This window comes from Brachionichthys hirsutus, chromosome 7 (assembly GCF_040956055.1).
Source record: "Brachionichthys hirsutus isolate HB-005 chromosome 7, CSIRO-AGI_Bhir_v1, whole genome shotgun sequence".
NCBI classification, from domain to species: Eukaryota; Metazoa; Chordata; class Actinopteri; order Lophiiformes; family Brachionichthyidae; genus Brachionichthys; species Brachionichthys hirsutus.
In genome coordinates this window covers 14455101-14474383 of record NC_090903.1, presented here as the reverse complement: position 1 = coordinate 14474383, position 19283 = coordinate 14455101, and the positions used below count along the sequence as shown (strand labels likewise).

Sequence of the window (19283 nt, the reverse complement as noted above, 5' to 3'; positions counted from 1 at the left end):
GTGACGTGTCATTATGACGCGGAGCGCGAGTCGGCTCTTCTTTGCCACGTTTCACTAAATGACGTCATCTCTTCGAGGGCTTGACAGTTCACTCTTGCGGTAACGACACACTAGACGGAGAGAGGGAGAGAGAGGCGCAGCTTTCGGTAACACGTCTGTATATTCGTCGTTTTTATCTCCTCGCAATAGACAACAGGACTGTTCCCCCCCCAAAGACGACGTTTTCAAGCCGCGTATTTCGTGTTCCACAAACGACGACCAGCCGGCTAATGTTAGCCGTTCCCCCGTTGGAGTTGCAGCCATTTTGGATTTCTACGGAGAAACAACTAGCCGGCCGTGGTTTCGGTGGGGGGGCAGAGTAAGCTAGCCACCGCTCCCGTTTTCACAAGCGAACAGCGCTGTTTACCTGCCGACGGGGAAAAGAGACGTTTCAAGACCGGAGATTCACCAGAAAACGGCGACAATGAATCCCGAATAGTAAGTATACCGGACAAAGCTACATTCCGGTACGCTAGCTAAGCAGAGCCGCACGCTAACGAGTAAGTTAGCAAATAACTTGTCGGTAATGTTAGCAGTTGAGCTAAGTTAGCGGCTAGCATCAGCTGACGTTATCTTAAATGCCTACCTTTGCCTTTAAATAAATACTGAATGTATTTCTGTTGGTATTTGTGAATGTAGGTGAAAAACCCTCGTCAGTAGATTGCTGTTTTTTGTTTTTTTACAAGCCTTATAGCCTAACAGTTAGCCAGCTGTTCAAAGCAGCGGCGGCGGTGTGTTAGCTTCACCGACAGAGGTGTCTTAAATTAAGATTACCTGGACATCAGACTTTATTTATCTGAGCTCGGTGGGTTTTATGGAGATAAAATATCCTTGTCATCGATGCCAGTCAGAATTGGCTCATTTAATTTATAAACTCGACATGAAATTAAGAAGTAAGCGCTAACGAGACTCTGCTTGATTAGAATTCTAATTTGAAAGTCGACCGATTTTAGCCTTGTTTTTACTTCAGGCCACTTTTTTCTAGGGCACTATTTGAAAACTTAAATAAAATAAATACTTTTAGCAGCTGCTATCCATTGTTTGCGTCCAAGTGTGTTAGCTTCACCTGCTATTGAACGTGACTCAGTCCTCTAGTAATGCTGAGACAGCCATACATGTCCTCTTAAGTCATGTGTGTGTCACATGCCATAGTACAAGCCATCCATTTCACCACAGCGGAGTTGAGCAATTTGTTGCTTCAGCTTTCCTTTCTGTCTCTGGTTTTCCAGTCTTAGATGTTCCCTTGGTGGACCAATGTAATTTTGGGGACAGATTTTCTGTGTTAAATGTCACCGTCCCAATTGAAAGGACAAAAAAGGAATTAAGGGCCTGCAGACATTTAAAAAAAGAATAATAATGTTTTGATACACATCAATGATGCAATTTCTTTTGTCGAATCGATGTGTTGCCTGTAAATTTCAGGTCGGAGGGCAGAGAAACTTGTCACATGAAGTCGGCATGGCAGCAACGTTTGTTCAGTTTGGATTATTTTTTCCCCCAACTGCTTGGCATTGTGTTGTGAGCCTTGGATACGAATGGCCATTGTCCAAAGTCCCAGTCTTAATGAAGATGGTATGTTTGGAATTTGACAAAATGGGGGAAAAAGTTCATACAAGGAAACTCCTGCTTTCCCCGTGTGTGTGCTGCCGTACCATCAGGTTCATAACCATCAGCACCAGTTTACTCTTTTATTAGTTGTAATGATGTCTGCTGATATATGATCAAGTCCTACGAACCATCCACATGTCAGGGTTTTACTTCTGGACGCTATGCCGTTCAGTAGAAATCCTTGAAACTGAAGGAAACGCGTAGCATCTGTTATTTTTCCAGGGCACCGAGCTTCTGCTGGGAATATTTTTAGGCTTTTTAAGAGTGAGAAGCTGCAAAAGATTGGTATGAAACGAAAGAAGAACCAGAGCAAGGCCGAACAATAGCAGGTCACAAAGAAACCAAATGGTAGACAGATGAGCAGTCAGTGTGTGTGTGTGTGTGTGTGTGTGTGTGTGAGTGAGAGAAAGTGATGGATTGTTGTCATTGCTTAGTTTCATGTGGGTGTAATTGTAAGTGGTTCCCGATGTAGTTTAGGCTGCAGACTGTCTGGACCCGCCTTGTTGCATGAAAGTCTCATGGTTGACTGGATAATATTAATTATGCGATTTTCTTGATGCTTCGACGTTGCTATCAGAATTAAAAACGTCATCCACATCCTTTAGTAATCCACAAAGGCAGGAAGCATGATCCCAGGAGCTGAAAATTCCTTTGCTCTCGTGCTTCAGAACTGTGAAGATTAAGCGTGTTCGGCTGGAAACTCGATAAACAACAGCAGCTGGGTTTGAGCTCGGTTTATTTTTCTCACAGTAAGATTCCACACCTTGGTGCTGAGGCCTTAGCTGGGAGCTAATCGTATGTAATCATTTCAAAACAGTCGGAAAGAAACGGGCCAGTCATGAAGCCAATATCCTGAGAGCTGCTCGGGCCATTGGAATAAATTCAGGGAGTTGTGCGTCAAACCTTGTCTATATGGCACTTTTAAATTTCACCAAAGTGCTGGCTGGACGCTGGGGAGGGCTCGGATCCGGGTTGGCTAGATTCTGGTTAATCCAGTCCTGTGTACTGACCTTACAGGTTTAAGTTCTGACAAACTGACTTAACTGGTAATTCTTGGCACTTGGTAGGAACCAATATTAAAGTTCATTAGCTGCAGCCGCATGATAGCAGGTTAGCTCAGCGGTACATCGTGGTGCATCCTACCCAGGGCGAACTCTCCAGTGACAAGTTGTAGCGGGTTATAATGAAAAACTATTAAAATAATATATGTTGTCAAATTAAACGGCAATTTTCTTTCTTGTGAAACAGTTCTAGGACTGATTTCAGCAAAATTCGTTCTGCTCCAACATAATTAGAAATGGTATTTAAGAATTAAAATTCTCAAGTTGATGTCAACAAATGGAAATATAACAAATTAAGGCCAAATTGTTAACACATTTGTAAGGAGTTAATGAGCTGTGCAGGTGATCTGAAGCGCTGCAGTTGAAGCAGACGGTAATTAGATTGTTCTCCTCTCTGCCCACCTCATCACCGGGTTTAACCGTTTCACAGCTTAATTATTACTCGGCAAAAACCTATTCAACGCCATTGTTTGGTCGTGTGAATACGACACGCTATCAGGTTCCTTTATTTGAATCCGTCAACCCAGGCAGGAGGTCATTCTCGTTAACTCCGAACTAACTCCTTCACTAATCACTGTAGTGCAGTTTTATTAAGGTTTTACACCAAATGTTACGTTCAGAAGTTTAAATTTCACCCCGATGTCATTGTTCTTATCAAATGCCACATTAGGAGGTCAGAACTCTGGTTCAGGATCCGAAACTAAGTTCCTGTGGGTTAAAGTCCAGGTCTGAACTGAACTCGGAACTGCAGTAGAGATTAGAGCAGGAGCCTAACAAGGATTAGATTTATATACTTTATTAATCCCAGAGGAAATTCAGCACAAAACGGAATGGAGAGCTTTGATGGTGTATTCGTAGCTCCTTTCATCAGCCCTCGTGTTCAGTCACATGATCAGCTTCGTGCACTTCCTCGTGAAATTGTGAGCTCAGCAGCATTCATTGTCCCGAATGTTTCCTTTCCTTGACTTCAGACACGCTGAGCACGATTACGCCTGAACACAACACTAAATAACATTCAATCAGAGAATGTGCATTATCAAAGGTGCCCTGGTGTGAAGTAAGGGATCGGAACCAGTTCCCAGGCCCTCGCTATGGTGGCCATTTTAGTAGTTAAATGAGTAATCTGTAACTGGTTAACAATTTCTAGATGTCCTCTGATTTTCTTTTTCTCCCCCCCCCCCCCCCCCCCCCCAGTGACTATTTATTCAAGCTGCTCCTAATCGGTGACTCTGGTGTAGGAAAGTCTTGTCTTCTCCTTCGATTTGCAGTAAGTGTCCCTCAAAATGACGCGTTGTCTTTTTATTAACTTGTGAATAGTCACTATAACTTAGATATCTGACCAGGCTTGTTAGTCAAGAGATGTCAGTGAAGTTAACCTGCCTCTAAGTTATTCATTCAAGTTCAAACATGACTGGCTTTCCGCTAAATCTAGTCGTGGCTGATGGTAATGATTGTGTGTACATAGTACAACAGGAAGTGAACGGGATGTCTGAGCCATGTAATTCACGAGTTTTCCCCCCTGCAGGATGACACGTACACAGAAAGTTACATTAGCACTATTGGTGTGGACTTCAAAATACGAACCATAGAAATCGATGGAAAAACCATTAAACTTCAGATTGTAAGTATCCTCCTGCTTCTCAGTGCCTTTCAGTATTTAATGACAGAAGTGCCATTTTCCTCTATGAGCAGGATATGACTGGAAACGTTGGGCTGGCATTGCTCCTTCCTTATTGGTCCTCGTGTTGGAGGAAACGTCTACTTTGCATGACGCGATCTCTAAGCTAACGCTAACTCCTTGGTTTACAGTGGGACACGGCGGGTCAGGAGCGGTTTCGTACCATCACGTCCAGCTACTACAGAGGTGCTCACGGGATCATTGTCGTGTACGATGTCACGGATCAGGTTCGTATGTCGTTAAATTATTCACACGCCTGATCTTTTGTCTATTAACGGGCGAACACGCTGGGAGATTGATGATTCAGAATTCTGTTTCTCTTTATGCGCTTTACGTCACGAGATTATTATCTCTCTGCTTCTGTAATCATTTTTAAAATAAGGAATTTCAGTAACCTTTTAACCATTTTATGGCTTGAGGGCAGAGATGCGTGTGATTGCTGGCGTCGTGCACATCAGTCGTGGGCAGCTTTGATCAGAGTCCACAGCCCTGCTGGAGCCTCGCTGGCCTCTGTTCATATAGAGATATGGCAGCGTTGGCTGCGCACGCAATGTGCTGGAAGTTTGCACTTCGGTGAATAACTAGCGTCTGTGTGGCGACCAAAGTTCATAAAGTTCAACGTAATTCTGCTGAGTTTATTTAAATCGCTGACTTGTAGCAGCTTCGTCCTGACTTTGATCCGCTTCCCGCGCCAGGAGTCCTTCAACAACGTCAAGCAGTGGCTGCAGGAGATCGACCGCTACGCCAGTGAAAATGTCAACAAGTTATTGGTGGGGAACAAGTGTGACCTGACGACAAAGAAGGTGGTGGATTACACCACTGCAAAGGTGAACATGCCAGAAAATCAATCCCACTGTTAGCATTTTAGCGTTCTTTACGCTTCATTTAAAATGGACGGCTGCTAAAAGATCCCTGAAATCCCATTTCCTCTTTCATTTGCATCCAGGAGTTTGCAGACTCTTTGGTAATCCCCTTTTTGGAAACCAGTGCCAAGAACGCCACCAACGTGGAGCAGGCCTTCTTGACCATGGCTGCTGAAATCAAGAAGCGGATGGGTCCGGGGGCTACGGCCGGAGGGGGGGAGAAGCCCAACGTGAAGCTGACCCCCGGCACTTCTGTCAAGCCTTCATCAGGAGGATGCTGCTGAGGGAGAAGCCACTTCCACTCGGACGTCCCACGTCTCACACTGCAGGCGTGTCAGCCTGCCCCCCCCCCTAAAGCTCCCAGCAACGCCCCACCACAACCAGGCAGGACCGGGAAGACGTGATTCACAACACGGAAACGTGAGAACTGGATGAAGTTGCCTGCGTTTGTACTGTATATAATATAGTCGCACTACCAGAAACGAATAAAAAATCCTTCTTGTCATTCTGGCCTGTTGATGAGTTCTAAAGATGGGTGATGATTTGACCCGGGCCTGACTCCTCCTCCTCGCCGTCTGTCTCAGACACCGCTCTCTTATTCAGCCCACTGAATGCAGGTTCCTGAGAGAAGTGTGTGTGTGTGTGTGCGTGACTGTGTGTTTCTCTGCATTCCTATGGTTTAGTTAATGAATCAGTTTTCATTAAGGATTCTGTCCCGTTGGACCTTTTCTCTTTCTCTTCGGTGATTATTTTCTTTGCTGTTTGTACCAGCATCCGTCTCTCGGTTTGTCACCATTTGAATGTTTTCATTTTCCCCCCTGGCCAGCCTCTGCACACCATTGTCCCAGTCCAGCATTCGAAGTCTAGTACAAAACTATATGTACATAAACATTATGTATATATTATGTCCAGTTCTGTAGTGTTCAAAACGTTATTGGGCTCGTCTTGACTCTTTGTCTGCATTAAATTTGTGGCTGAACTGTGAGTTTGTTGCTCAATATGTAACACATCAACTGAAAATAAATATTGTACTACCAGACTCTATGATGTGGGAGATTCTTTTGGTAATTCCTGGTAGAAATCCTGCTGGAATTATTTATTCTGCATTCATGCAGTATATCTCCTGCCGGTTACGTAGGGTCTGTTTGCAAATTGATGTATAATCTCAGTACATGGGTGCATATATAAAATACAATGTTGTTTCATAATAAAGGCAACTGAATTTGTTTCGAAAAGAACCCTGTGACCGGAGAATAATGGTCGAACAATAATCCATTGTGCATCCGTGTGTGAGTTCCAAGTCTTCAGGTAGTTGATCGAATTCCTAAATGTGGCCCGCTTCCTGCTTAGCACGTATGTCAGATGGATCACCAGGAAATCCAACAAGGCTTCCAGTGATGCGGAATTACTCAAATTTGGCAGAACCCTGCAAAATCGGTCTTTGAACACGTGTTTTATAATGCAATACTTAGGAGGAGGGGGGAATTCACATCATACTGGAAGCTTGCAAATAGATCCAATTCCTTTTTAATTTCTTACAGGAGCCGGGCTGTTAAAAATACTTATTTTGTAATAAAATTGCAATAAAAGTTCGAGCCAACAGATTTTTATATGTTCTCAATACGCTTTTCCTATTTGCCCGTTAAAAGTAAAGGCCTACCGGCGTTTTACACTCGCGGGAAATACTACATTAGATGCCGCATATAGTTCTATTTAAGAGGGGTGGTTATTTTGTACAATTATATAAAATAGGTTTCTCTGGTCATGGGGCACTCTAAATAATGACATTTTTTTTTTTTTTAACCATATATCTAAATTATGTCTGATTATTTCCTACACGGTGTTCGCATTTGTTTACTTTTTAAGTACCGCAGTATTTATACTTATCACAAATAACCCTTTAACTAAAGCAGTGGTTTCTTCCGTACTGGCGCGAAACTAATAACCCCGCCCACAACCAAGGTTCTCGGCGTATCAAGTTGGTAAATCTTGTGACGGAAATTTACGTGGATAGCCTTCAAAATAAAAGGAAAATGCTCGGTTTCAGTTCCGAACTCACGCGAACTGCCGGCTTCATGAGTTTTATTTTGAAAACTATTAACCGGATATAGTTGACTTCGCCCTAATGTGCTTGCCGGTTAGCTTAACGCACTGCTGAGCCTCGCCTCGCAGCGCGCTGCTAACGTGGAATTTAAACAGGGAAGCTTTTCGAAAGTGTATTTAAACTCTTTTAGATAAAGTAATATTTTTTCAAACCCTACCGGGACACTTCATATTCCGCACCTCAGTCACAACCGCTTGCTAACCGCTCTTTAATCACATGACTGCTGTCGTCACTCGATTGGAAGTGGAGAAACCTTGAATCGGCCTCGTTACTGTAACAATGAGCTGGTGAGTCGAAGCCATCACATTTAAAATGCACGAAGAAGAAGTAATGCTTTATTCATGTGTAAAGGAACGCACCGGTATATAAAAGAGGCGTTAATGATGTTTTACACTTTAGATTTTAGTTTGATTAAGGTTATTTGCACTCATTTAAAGTTGAGATTGCGGGGGGGGGGGAGATCACGCACGCACGCACGCACGCGTCATTGGTCCTAAAGTCATGTCGTTGCTTTGTAGTCTCGGAGTTGGTGCTTGATGATGAATATATTTATTAGATAGAATGTTGGAGTACAAGTACAGTCTCACAGTAGCATGTATTACAGTACAAGTACAGTCACACATCCTGTCTAAGAGGAGCATTTCTAAAAAGCCCTTGCGGTCTTGTTTCCGTTGAAAGTCCTTCGTACATAAATCATCGACATGTAACAATACGAATACAAAAAAAAAAAAAAACTCCTCCTCCAGAGTTAACTCTTTGTGTTTCCCACCTGCTGGCAGCGTGAAGGAGGAATCCAGAAGTGTGTCCCCCGACTGCCCCAAAGCGGATGAATCCGAGGAGCCGCTGGGGACAGCCATGGAGACCGGGACGGCCGTGGAGACCGGGACGGCCGTGGAGACCGGGACGGCCATGGAGACCGGGACAGCCATGGAGACCGGGACCAAGGGTCAGTCCGATTCACGGGCAGGAGACACGAATTATCATTTAGAACTTCTCACGGAAAGAGGAAGACGACGGCGTGGATCATCATCATCATCACTGAAACGTCTCGCAGACACAGACATTTGTTTGTTTTTAGTGACGCAGTCAAAATATTTTGTTATTTCCTTTTAGAAGGGGACGGTGTGAAAGCTGAGAACGGGGAATCCGACGTCGTCATCGTCACCGAGGAAATGGAGGAGGAAGAGAAGCAGCTGATGGAGGAAGGGGAGAGAAAAGAGAGGGAGATGATGGACAAGGTCTGTCAAGACGTGTGTCTTTGTGCGACAATTGATCAGATCTTCTCGTTCTTAATCTGGTTGGCGTCTTTTAATTCAATAGAGGACAAAGAGTTTTCAAGTTTGTCTTGGAAAGGATGTCCAGCGCTAATCTGGATTAATGTGGGATTGCGTTCCAGGCCCGAGAGTCGTGGGAGCGGGATTCTCTGGACATGCGGTACAAGAGGCTTCAGCATTTGCTCCAGAAGAGCAACGTCTACTCTAAATTCCTGCTGACTAAAATGGAGCAGCAGCAGAACGAGGTAGTGAAAGGGGCGTCGTCCCGCGCCGTCCCGCGTCGCGCTCGCTCCCGCTCCCGGACCAATCGCTGCTAACGAGAATCCGTTTGCTCTTTAGGAGAAAGTCAAGAAGGAGAAGCTTGAGAAGAAGGGCAGGAAGGTGAGGGGGTCGCCATTGGGTTGAAATTCTTCTTTATATGGCAACATCAGGAAGAAGTGCGTCTCTGTTTTAGGTGCCGAAAAACAAGAATGGCGACCTGGAGAAAGGTGAGAACTCCTGATGCGTTCAGCTCGGCCCCAGACGCTTATTACTTGTTAATAACACGTTTGGCTCGGTCCTAAACCAGAGAAGAAAAAGAGGAGGCGGGAGGACGACTACAAAATATCTGACGTCATGTCAAAGGAGGTACGATCGCCGACGGCGCGGCCGCTCCTTTGCCGCTCTGCCCCCCCCCCCCGCGTTGATTTCTTTTACTATTTCTAGGAGATAATGTCCCAAGCGAAGAAAGCCAAAGTGGAGGAAGAGGAAAAGGAAAAGGAAAAGGAAAAGGTAAATGCGAGCGCAGGTGAACAACGAGGCCTTCGTTTGAGGAGCGTAGGTCACCCCCCCCCTTCCCCTCTCTGCGTCAGGACGAGTCGCCGGCTCAGAAGAAGCTCAACGCCGAGGACATCGAGAAGATGAGCGACTCCAACCAGGACATCAAGAGGCGCCTGTCGGAGGCGGTGCGGGACGACGCCAAGCGGCTCCTGGACCCCCACAGGACGGCGGGCGGGCAGCCGGTCCCCGCCCTGCAGCCGCGGCTCTTCGTCGGCGGCGTCATGAGGTGGTACCAGATCGAAGGCATGGAGTGGTTGAGGGTCAGTATTACTTCACGGGCGTGGGAGTCCCCCGCGCCCCCCATGCTGACCCCCCCCCCCGGGCCGTCCTCTCTGTCCCGCCAGATGCTCTGGGAGAACGGCATCAACGGGATCCTGGCCGACGAGATGGGACTGGGAAAGACGATCCAGTGCATCGCCCACATCGCCATGATGATAGAGAAGAGAGTCATGGGCCCCTTCCTGGTGGTGGCCCCCCTCTCCACCTTGCCCAACTGGATCAATGAATTCAAGCGCTTCACACCAGAGGTAAGGGGGGGGGGCGTGGCAGCCCGGTCTGTCCCGGCCGTGACTGCGGTCGACCAACGGCGTTTTCCTTTCAACCAGGTGTCCGTGCTGCTCTACCACGGCCCCCAGGCGGAGCGGGCCAAGGTCCTGAAGCAGATCCGGAGGCCCCAGGGGCCCCTCGACATGTGTCCCGTGGTCGTCACCTCCTACGAGATCGCCATGATCGACAGGAAGTTCCTGCAGGTAGGATCGCGTCCCCCCCCCTCCTGCGTCAAAGCGACACATGAAAGTTCTCCGGTTCGACCGGGCGGCGGCCGACCCCGAGTGACCTTCAGCTCGCCGCCGCCTCATGAGGCAAAGGCCCGCGGCAGCGAACGCAGGAAGCGTGAAGGGAAGAGCAAATCCACGTCTGCTCTCTGTCCCAGCGGTTCCAGTGGAAGTACCTGATCGTAGACGAAGGCCACAGGATCAAGAACCTCAACTGTCGGCTGGTGCAGGAGCTGAAGCTCCTCCCCACCGACAACAAGCTGCTGCTGACCGGAACGCCGCTCCAGAACAACCTGGCCGAGCTCTGGTCCCTCCTTAACTTCCTCCTGCCAGAGGTCTTTGATGACCTCAAGAGGTACGGCGGCGCATTAACACCGCCGCACGCAGGTCGGTGTGACGTTTGTGTTCACCTCTCGCTGCCCCCCCCCCCCCCGTGCAGCTTCGAGTCCTGGTTTGACATCAATGACCTTGGGGAGGCTGAGAACGTGGTCGCTACTGAGCGCGAGCAGAATGTCCTGAGCATGTTGCACCAGGTCAGTCGTGTTTCCACTGCCTCACAAATCAGACGCGCGTGTTAGCGGCACGTTAGCAGCACGTTAGCAACACGTTAGCAGCACATTAGCTGCACGTTAGCTGCACGTTAGCTGCACGCTAGCAGCGGTCCCGCTCCAGCGTGGGGCGGACCCAATCACGCCAGCATCCCACCAAATAGCGTCTTAAACGTGGCTCAAACTCCCGGCTCTTTCTGCCCGCTGCTGAAAGGCTTCCTGGCGTTTCAGATTCTGACGCCGTTCCTGCTGAGGAGGCTGAAGTCCGACGTGACGCTGGAGGTTCCTCCCAAGAAGGAGATCATCGTTTACGCTCCTCTGACGCCCAAACAGGAAGCCTTTTACACGGCCGTGGTCAACAAATCCATTACCAGGATGCTGGGACAGGAGAGGGTGAAGCCGCGGCGGCGCGGCGCGCCAACGTGGGGGGGGGGGTGTGTCCGGTGCGACCCGGCTCGGGGGGGGTCTGAACCGTCTCCTGTCCTCCATGCAGTCGGAGGCTCCCGTCCTTCTGACGCCCAGCGGCCGGCCGAAGCGTCGCACGAGGGCGTTGGTGGACTACAGGGAAGGTAACGAAGCGGCGCCGTACGACCTGGAGAAATATCTGGACAGGGTCCGGCAGGAGCAGGAGCAGGGGTGAGTCGTGTGTGTCCCCGCCCCCCCCCCCCCCGATGGCGCGAGAAACAAGGACTTCACTCTAACTTGAATGAAACTTCCAGCTCCTCTTCGGCGCCGGAGGCCCGGAGCCCGCTGGATGCCCAAATCCACCTGAAGCTGCAGAACATCTTGATGCTCCTGAAGAGATGCTGCAACCACCCCTACCTGGTGGAGTACCCCCTCGACCCCGCCACGCAGGAGTTCAAGGTCACTCAAAGGACAACCAATCGGCTGCTTCGTTCCTCGTCGCCTTCCCGTCTCGCCATCCTCTCCATCCCGTGTCTCCTCCTCCAGATCGACGAACAGCTGGTCCAGAGCTCCGGGAAGTTCCTCATCCTAGACAGGCTGCTGCCGGCGTTGAAGGGGCGGGGCCACAAGGTCCTGATCTTCAGCCAGATGACGTCCATCCTGGACATCCTGATGGATTACTGCTTCCTGCGCGGCTTCCGCTTCAGCCGGCTGGACGGAAGCATGTCGTACGGCGACAGGGAGCGAAACGTGAGTCCTGAAGGGGAGACGCTTTGAAGGAGATTAAAGGACGAGTTCAGGAACGCCCCCCCACCCCGCCCCCCTCTTCTTCTCCTCCTGCAGATGACCAAGTTTTCCCAAGATCCGGAGGTGTTCCTGTTCCTGCTGAGCACCCGAGCGGGAGGCCTCGGGATCAACCTGACGGCCGCCGACACCGCCATCATCTTCGACAGCGACTGGGTGGGTGAAGGTCCAAAAGAAGCGAATCACGCCGTGCGGCTCTAAGAGCTCCGTCCCTTCCTGCTTTTCCCAGAACCCCCAGGCGGACCTGCAGGCTCAGGACCGCTGCCACCGCATCGGGCAGACCAAGCCCGTGGTGGTTTACCGGCTGGTGACGGCCAACACCATCGACCAGAAGATCCTGGAGAGGGCGTCGGCCAAGAGGAAGCTGGAGCAGATGGTCATCCACAAGAGTGAGTGTTTGTCGCCGCGGCGCGATTCCCCCGGGCGGAGTCCTGACGGCTCCGTTTGTCCGTCCCCCCCCCCCGCCCGCCCCTAGACAAGTTCAAAGGCGGGAGAGTGGACCTGACCCAAAGCAAGAGCTGCGTCGATCTGGATGAGCTGATGGAAATGCTCAAATCCAGAGACCCCGAGAAGTAAGAGGCGGTCTCCTAGCAACACCGTAAAATATTTAGAAGCAGGTCAAATCTGGAAAAAAAAAAAAAGATCTTTCCTTTTCCCGCTCAGGGAAATGAAAGCCTCCAAAGGGAAGGTGATCAGCGACCAGGACCTGGAAGTCCTGCTGGACCGCAGCGACATGCTGGGTGAGGAGACGCCGTCGCCGCCGCCCTCGTCATCGTCATCGTCATCGTCATCGTCACTGAGCGCGAATCACTCAGACCTTCGTTTGTGCTTTCAGACAAAGACCGGGGGAGCGCCAGGAAGAAGGTGGGCGTGTTCAGAGTGGTCGAGTCCGAGCAGTCGGAGATCACGCTGACCTGAGGGCGCCGTCGGCGTGGAGAAACTGATTGTTTGTAGACCGAGTCCTGTTGTTGTTGTTGTTCACTTTCTTTACTTTTGTGATTCCGTGTCGGACGCTCTCTAAAGCCCGACTGCCGGCGGGTCAGTTTGGCGCCCAGAACCTTCCAGCTGGGAGGGCGTCGTCTCGTTGGGTCACGTTCACACACGTTTATGTTTGTTCATGCCTTTTCAATAAAGTTTTTGTAAAGTTTTTGTGTGTTTGTTTAAACCCACCCCCACCTGGGTCTGCTTTGGGGGGGGGATACGTTTATCAGGCTCATGCAAAAACCTCCGGGTAGATTCCCGTGAGACCCGGAAGCCTCTGAAGTCGTTCCTCCGGTGATTTCTTCCTGGAACGTTGCTTTGAACTCCCAGGAGATGATTACCGGATCTGGATCTTCCGGTTTCTCCGCGTCTGGTTTTCCAACCCGGCGCGGATCCGGATAAACCGCATCCGAGACTCGCCTTTGTTTATCCGCGCAGGGAATGCGACTCCATCCCTGCTGCCACGCAGGAAGAGAGAGACCAAACAAAGCCGGGCGGGTCGAAAGCCCTTTGTTCGGGGTAAAGCGGGGCGTGGCCTCGGCGCTCACCTGCTCAGGTGCGTTCAGGCGTTCCCTCCCAGCCCACACCCGAGGCTCAGAGAGGACTTTGCACCGCTTTAACTCCGACCGGAGGCAGCAGGATTGACGTGCACGTCTCCCGTGCACGCCGCAGACATGGAGCGGCTGAAGCTGGTCCTGCAGTACTTCCAGTCCAACTCGGAGTCCATCTCCAACGGGATCTGCATCTTGCTGGCCTTGGTCAGCGTGAAGCTCTACACCAGCTTCGACTTCAACTGCCCGTGCCTCCCCCAGTACAACCGGGTCTACTCCCTGGGGGTGATGGTCGTCCCGCCCGTCATCCTGTTCTTCCTGGGCGTCCTGGTCAACCGACACACGGGGGTCATGATGGACGAGTGGACGAGGGCCCCCGGGAGCCGATCCAAAAACCCCGCTGTGGTGAAGTGAGTGAGACGTTTCCTTTTTGATGCTGAATCTTCATCATCCTCATCCTCGTCTATCCACGCCGCCTGGTTTCCTGCAGGTTTCTGTTCTCCGCCATGCTCCAGAGGGCCCTGCTGGCCCCGATGGTCTGGATCCTCGTCACGTTGCTGGACGGAAAGATCTTCATCTGCGCCTTCAGTGTCAGTGTCAACCCTTCCCTCTTCACAGGTAATGCAAACGCCCCCCCCCCCCCCCCCCCCGTAGAGACTGGATGGGGAGAAAACGTAAAGGTGATGTGATTCCTCAGGTATGCCGAACAACACGGGCCTGGATGTGGTCAGACTGATGGCCAAGGTGCCCTGCAAGGAGGACGCCATCTTCAGGAACAGCTCCTTCCGCAAAGCCGTCTCCCGTTACGTCCGCTGCTACTCACAAGTGAGTAGTGAGAAGTCTCCCGTGAACACACAAACACACAAACAAACACACACAAACACGCAAACAGACAAATGTCTACGTTCATGCTTTAGATTAAAAAAAAAAAAAAACATCTGACAGTTCCAATTAGGAACTTAAACTAAGTTTTATTAACATCCGTCATTTAGTTTGAGCATAATTGAGAGAAAAAAAAAAAAAATCCTGACAAGCCTTCGTAAAAATTCAAATGAAATTTTAAAACACTAAAGTGAAATGTGCTGATTTGTGTCGCACATTTCCGCTGTGGTGTGCACGCCAAGGCAGCAGGTGGCGCTGCAGGCTGTCAAAGGTCAACGCTGCAGGTTCAGTTGATGGTTGAAGTTCATCAGATCTGCGTTGGAGGGGTGTTAATAAACACGCGTGTCCTCAGTATATGTGAGGCGGAGCGGCGATGTCATTTGTGAGGAGTTGTGTTTCTAGAGTCCGTTTTTCACGCCAAAGCAGCAAAACGTTTTACTGATCGGGCGTGAAACCGTTGCCACGTGAACGGACCTTACAGGGATTCTCATTTGGGGAAAACCTTCAGAGACACACAAACTTTAAACATAAGCTAATCCACAAATGGTTCAAGAGAAACGTTCTGAACTGGGAGGCGGACCGTTCTCGGACCGCCGCGCGTAGACTTACAGGAAGTGGCGATGATGTAGAACGACCTTCCTACGTAACAGTTGCTTCCTTTGGCTGACTTCTCCCACCCTGTCCAGGCCATTGGCTGGTCCATCTTACTCTTCCTGATTGTGCTGGGAGCCCTGGGGCGCCTCATCAAGCCCTTCTTTGACAACCACGCCACCTTCCTGCAGACGCGCTACTGGAGCAACTACCTCGACGTGGAGCAGAAGCTCTTCGATGAGACCTGCGTTCTCCACGCTCGAGATTTCGCCAAGAAATGCGTGGTGCAGTTCTTCGAAGACGCGTCGGAGGACGACATCCTCCGTCTTCCCCACCCGGCCTTCGTCGCCAAGGACGCAGCGGCGTGGGAGGATGACGAGGAGAGGCTTTACGGGATATCGAAGCAAGAGCAGGTGAACCGGCTTCTCGACAAGTGGTACTTCAATAAACCCGAACTGGATGTCACCCGGAGGGCCCACCGGCCCTCGCCGTGCGTTACCTGGGAGGGCCGCGATGGGAAGACTTTATACACGGACGTTTAGAGTCTTCTTCCTCTAATCACCCGAGGAAGATGGAGACCTGCGAAAACACCTGACACAAAGTGTGTTCCAAGATTCCACAGATGTCAGTCCTATTGCGCCGGACTCCTAGATAGTGTTAGCTCTTTGGGGCTAACGCGCTACGAGGGTCATTTGACTACCTTATTGCGATGGGAACTGGTTTTGCATTTGGTTTTGCTCTCCCACACACACCGACGGAAACATGCAAATATGTGTGTGTGTGTGTGTGTGTGTGTGAGGCAGGCCTGCTGCCGGAGCCCGATAACAACCATCATCCGTAAAGTCCTCGTTCTAACGCAGTGTCTTTTATTTCACTAATTAAACACTAGAGACGCTTGTTGTCTCACTCAGATTTATTTTGTCTATCTTTTATTCCATCAGTTAATTTTATTTATTTGTAATTTCCGTTTAACTTTTGATTGTACCCCGATCCCTCCTCTAGGGGGCAGTCACGTGCAAGCCGCCTTTATTTATAGAGCGCCACTGGGATACAACGCAACTCAAGGAGCCTTAAAGAGCCATAGATAATGAAAAATGAACTTTATAAAATAAAAATATATCCAGAAAATGATTGAGCATTAAATAAAAGATTTTTAGAATACAGTAAAATTGCAAATCATTTGAAAACTAAAAACTAACCAGATTCTTATTCTAGATTTAAAACAATCCTTTTCTACCATGTCTGTTTTTATTGTCTTTATAATTATTCAAATCAATTCAGTTTGCTGTCCACCTCTAACGATGGCCTTTGAAAATTATAGTCGTAAAATTATGAAACAAACCTGCATGTTAGCCCGTTTTGTTTATCATTAAAAGCGCATGTTCACATTGCGATTCTGAAAAGCGCATGAGCCAAACGTGTCTTCCCAGGCAGAGAATGTGGGTGCGGGACCAAAATACACACTGCAGATCTAAAGAAACACACAGACACACACCTTCGCCTCCCAGCTGGAGGTCCAGGAAGGAGGCGGGCACACCAGGGAAAATATTGCCTTTATTTTGCTCGCTGCTGCATCAAAAACTTTATTCAACATGTTAGAGAAACATATCGATTGTCCGTCAAATAAAAATATTACTGAAGCATCAAGTATCGGAGACAAATAGAGAACATCTACAAGTACATAAACATTTCCTATCAAACACGGTGGGAAAACGAACTCGATATTCGGCGTTTCTGATTCTTCGTTTATTAGTGATGTGGTGCGTCTGTGTGAGAAGCGCGTCTCGTATCAGTTTGTTTGCCAAGTAGGTTACGTTTTCACCAGGAGTACTTTAAAAGTATTCTCCGCAGGTTGTGTAACGGTTGGGCATGTGTCGGAGAACAGAGCAATAAAGTTTTAATTAGATCCAGATTAAGAGGCAGAAGCAGGGTTTAAAAACTTGTTTCATTGTTTGGGCTTTTTTCTTTTCTTCACCTTTTCTGATGATTACACGGAACCCGCCGAGCAGAAGGCGGCGGTGGCCGATGGCTCTGCTGAGGCGGTCGATGAAGTGATCACGGTGGTGAATTGGTGAAAACACTGCACAGAACCGTGCGGATGTTTGCTGGTTTAATCAGAGTTAATGTTTTGTTTTTCCTCACGCTTCGAGTGCAGAGGCGAAAAGACAACATCCGTGATCCTATCTGTCCTCTGGAGTCTCTGGGACAATCACTGGATGGACTTGAAAGGTCCGGGCGGGGGGGATTGGGGGGGGGGGGGGGCTGAGATGCCTAGAATAACCCCCATTTAAAGCAATTTGCTCTGTCGGAGGGCGGATCATACTGGCAGCTTGTTAAAATGTTTGGGTCCGTCCGTCCGTCCATCCGTCCATCCGTCCGTCTCCCCGACCGTGACGGCCTTCATCTCTACGTCCAACTTCACTTGGTTCGTTTTTCATGCTTGCAAAGAAAACGTTGTGAAATTCTTCCTCCTCCTCCTCCTCCTCATGTGGGAATGAAAATTGAAAGTGAAGCCCGACACGGGTTTAAACCTCTGAGAGAAGGCGATTCCGAATGCCGCATGCTGTGAAACCAAAAGTAGAACCGCGGCACCGCAGCGGGGGAAAACGGGACGGACATCAGACGCTCTCGTGGAATAAATCACGTCCCGATTCGACCCAGATGTGTTTTTATTGTTACTGTCAGCCCCAGAGGTATCAATATAAGAGAGCGTCCGCCATCTCATCCCAAATCCTCCGGCCGACTTCGGCGCTTTACCGCCAAAACACACAGGCTTAGAGTCGACTCTGAATTGCCAGATCCGGGGATCTACCTGAAGTCCGGACTCTCAGGAACACGGAAGAACCCCGAGGATCTTATGGACCGTCTGGTCCCGGATGGGATCAGTCGGGAGGTTGGACTCCTCCTGGGACTCCTCTCACCTTATGTGGGCGAGAGGCCTTTTCTCCGAGCCGTCACTGAATGCCACACTGGTCATTGTCTTCCCTGCATACAGTATGGCCTCTAAAAAAGGTGCGAAACATTCTTCATCTTACTACCTTTGTTGCCTTATCAGTCGGCCACGCCCCCTCTCATACACCTGTGTTGTCTCTTTCCTCACCCCTCCACCTGTCCTGTAAATACCCCCCCCCAAAGGAGCACATAAACCTTTTAAGAGGGGTGTCTATGCCAACATAGAGTCCTTATTCTGAATAAAGCAGCCTCATTTTACAGACACTTTCTATTTGGATACGTTGCAGTGAATTAAAGCTAAATTCTGTTCAAATTAATTCTTATTCTAAAGCTGCAAATTGACAACGATCAGTTTATTTGGTTGCTAAATAGTCTCCGAGAAAGAAAATGGGGGCAGTTCCTGTTTATTTTCCCAACCAACATCTTGATCCAAGCCAAAAACAACCAGTGAAATGTGAAATGTTTACTGGCGTCTGCTCGGAATGCATCTTTGCATTCCTCTCCGCATCGAAACCCGGGACGGCGTGAACGCTTCTGACGCGCTGCACCGACGTGGGCGGCGGCGAGACCTCGCTCATCGGCTACAACGCGGGTGTGTCGGGATTCCAGGACTTTGTTTTCCCAGTAAAGGGAGCAAAAACAAGGGGATGATGTTTCAAACAGATCCAGCAAGTACGGTCAATATTTGAGCGCCATTTGATATTTAAATAACATCACAGGACGCCAGGTGGGAGGAAGATGAACATGCCTGTGAGGGCTCTAAAGTTCTTGCCCCCCTCCCTCTCTGTTCTGGGATGATGATGTCATCTCGTCGGTTTCCACTCATCCCACGACAAGCTTCTCTGCTGGATGCTCAGGTGACTTGAATCCACCCGATCTCGCTTTTCCCTCATGGGATTACTTCAGATTATACAAGCGACACCGTGTTCAGTTTTACGTCTGTTTTACGTTAATTTAGCCGTTTTTCTTTCTACAGGTAAGTCATCGGGTTATTATAATAATGCGTCGATGTCAGGGTTGGACGAGTTGGTCCATCACGTAAGACCGGATGTAAATAAAACAGGGCGGCCAATGATCCACGATCTGCAGGAGGAGGATCGAAGAGGAGACAGGAAATGTTGGACTAAAATCTGCGAAGGGTTAAACCTTCTGCATCAACATGAGATGATCAGAGCAATGGTACATTCTGATTCTTCCTTCCTGCCTCCTCCTCCTCCTCCCTCTCCTCCTCCTCCTGACTCCGCCCCTTCCACTCTTCTCAGCTGGATACATTCACAAACTCTCAGAAGTGCTCCGGCAGGCCAGCGGCTGGGGGGAGGCGCAGGTATCATGGCCCCGCTCCAGGACGGC

At 49.3% G+C, this 19283-nt stretch overlaps 3 protein-coding genes across 3 annotated transcripts; all 3 read left to right on the top strand.

Annotated features, from left to right (window-relative positions):
• The first annotated feature begins 104 nt into the window (after positions 1 to 104).
• LOC137895633 (ras-related protein ORAB-1-like) lies at positions 105 to 6293 on the top strand. Its single transcript, XM_068741122.1, has 6 exons — positions 105 to 477; positions 3903 to 3975; positions 4234 to 4329; positions 4518 to 4613; positions 5082 to 5213; positions 5333 to 6293. Exons 1-6 carry the CDS (start codon positions 464 to 466, stop codon positions 5531 to 5533), a joined length of 612 nt encoding a protein of 203 aa, XP_068597223.1. The 5' UTR covers positions 105 to 463; the 3' UTR covers positions 5534 to 6293.
• A 1339-nt stretch (positions 6294 to 7632) lies between these two features.
• hells (helicase, lymphoid specific) lies at positions 7633 to 13091 on the top strand. The gene is made up of 22 exons (XM_068741106.1): positions 7633 to 7640; positions 8133 to 8299; positions 8467 to 8591; positions 8750 to 8872; positions 8967 to 9008; positions 9082 to 9115; positions 9196 to 9254; positions 9333 to 9398; positions 9503 to 9706; positions 9791 to 9973; positions 10052 to 10195; positions 10378 to 10574; positions 10659 to 10752; positions 10999 to 11160; positions 11261 to 11403; positions 11487 to 11631; positions 11719 to 11922; positions 12016 to 12132; positions 12206 to 12365; positions 12452 to 12548; positions 12640 to 12716; positions 12812 to 13091. The coding sequence occupies exons 1-22, from the start codon at positions 7633 to 7635 to the stop codon at positions 12892 to 12894; spliced, it is 2634 nt and encodes an 877-aa protein (XP_068597207.1). The 3' UTR covers positions 12895 to 13091.
• Positions 13092 to 13631: 540 nt separating this feature from the next.
• Positions 13632 to 15523, top strand: calhm3 (calcium homeostasis modulator 3). The gene is made up of 4 exons (XM_068741117.1): positions 13632 to 13918; positions 13999 to 14126; positions 14206 to 14333; positions 15077 to 15523. The coding sequence occupies exons 1-4, from the start codon at positions 13632 to 13634 to the stop codon at positions 15521 to 15523; spliced, it is 990 nt and encodes a 329-aa protein (XP_068597218.1).
• Positions 15524 to 19283: the final 3760 nt, after the last annotated feature.

What these genes read in the sequence shown, in the direction of transcription:
- LOC137895633 (XM_068741122.1), top strand. An exon ending in GTCTTCTCCTTCGATTTGCA is followed by an intron (nt 3,976 to 4,233) that starts GTAAGTGTCCCT and finishes TCCCCCCTGCAG; the next exon opens with GATGACACGTACACAGAAAG. An exon ending in TGTACGATGTCACGGATCAG is followed by an intron (nt 4,614 to 5,081) that starts GTTCGTATGTCG and finishes TTCCCGCGCCAG; the next exon opens with GAGTCCTTCAACAACGTCAA.
- calhm3 (XM_068741117.1), top strand. Translation starts at nt 13,632, where the DNA reads ATGGAGCGGCTGAAGCTGGTCCTGCAGTACTTCCAGTCCAACTCGGAG. An exon ending in AAAAACCCCGCTGTGGTGAA is followed by an intron (nt 13,919 to 13,998) that starts GTGAGTGAGACG and finishes GGTTTCCTGCAG; the next exon opens with GTTTCTGTTCTCCGCCATGC. An exon ending in CAACCCTTCCCTCTTCACAG is followed by an intron (nt 14,127 to 14,205) that starts GTAATGCAAACG and finishes GTGATTCCTCAG; the next exon opens with GTATGCCGAACAACACGGGC.
- hells (XM_068741106.1), top strand. An exon ending in TGGAGCAGCAGCAGAACGAG is followed by an intron (nt 8,873 to 8,966) that starts GTAGTGAAAGGG and finishes TTTGCTCTTTAG; the next exon opens with GAGAAAGTCAAGAAGGAGAA. An exon ending in TCAAGCGCTTCACACCAGAG is followed by an intron (nt 9,974 to 10,051) that starts GTAAGGGGGGGG and finishes CCTTTCAACCAG; the next exon opens with GTGTCCGTGCTGCTCTACCA.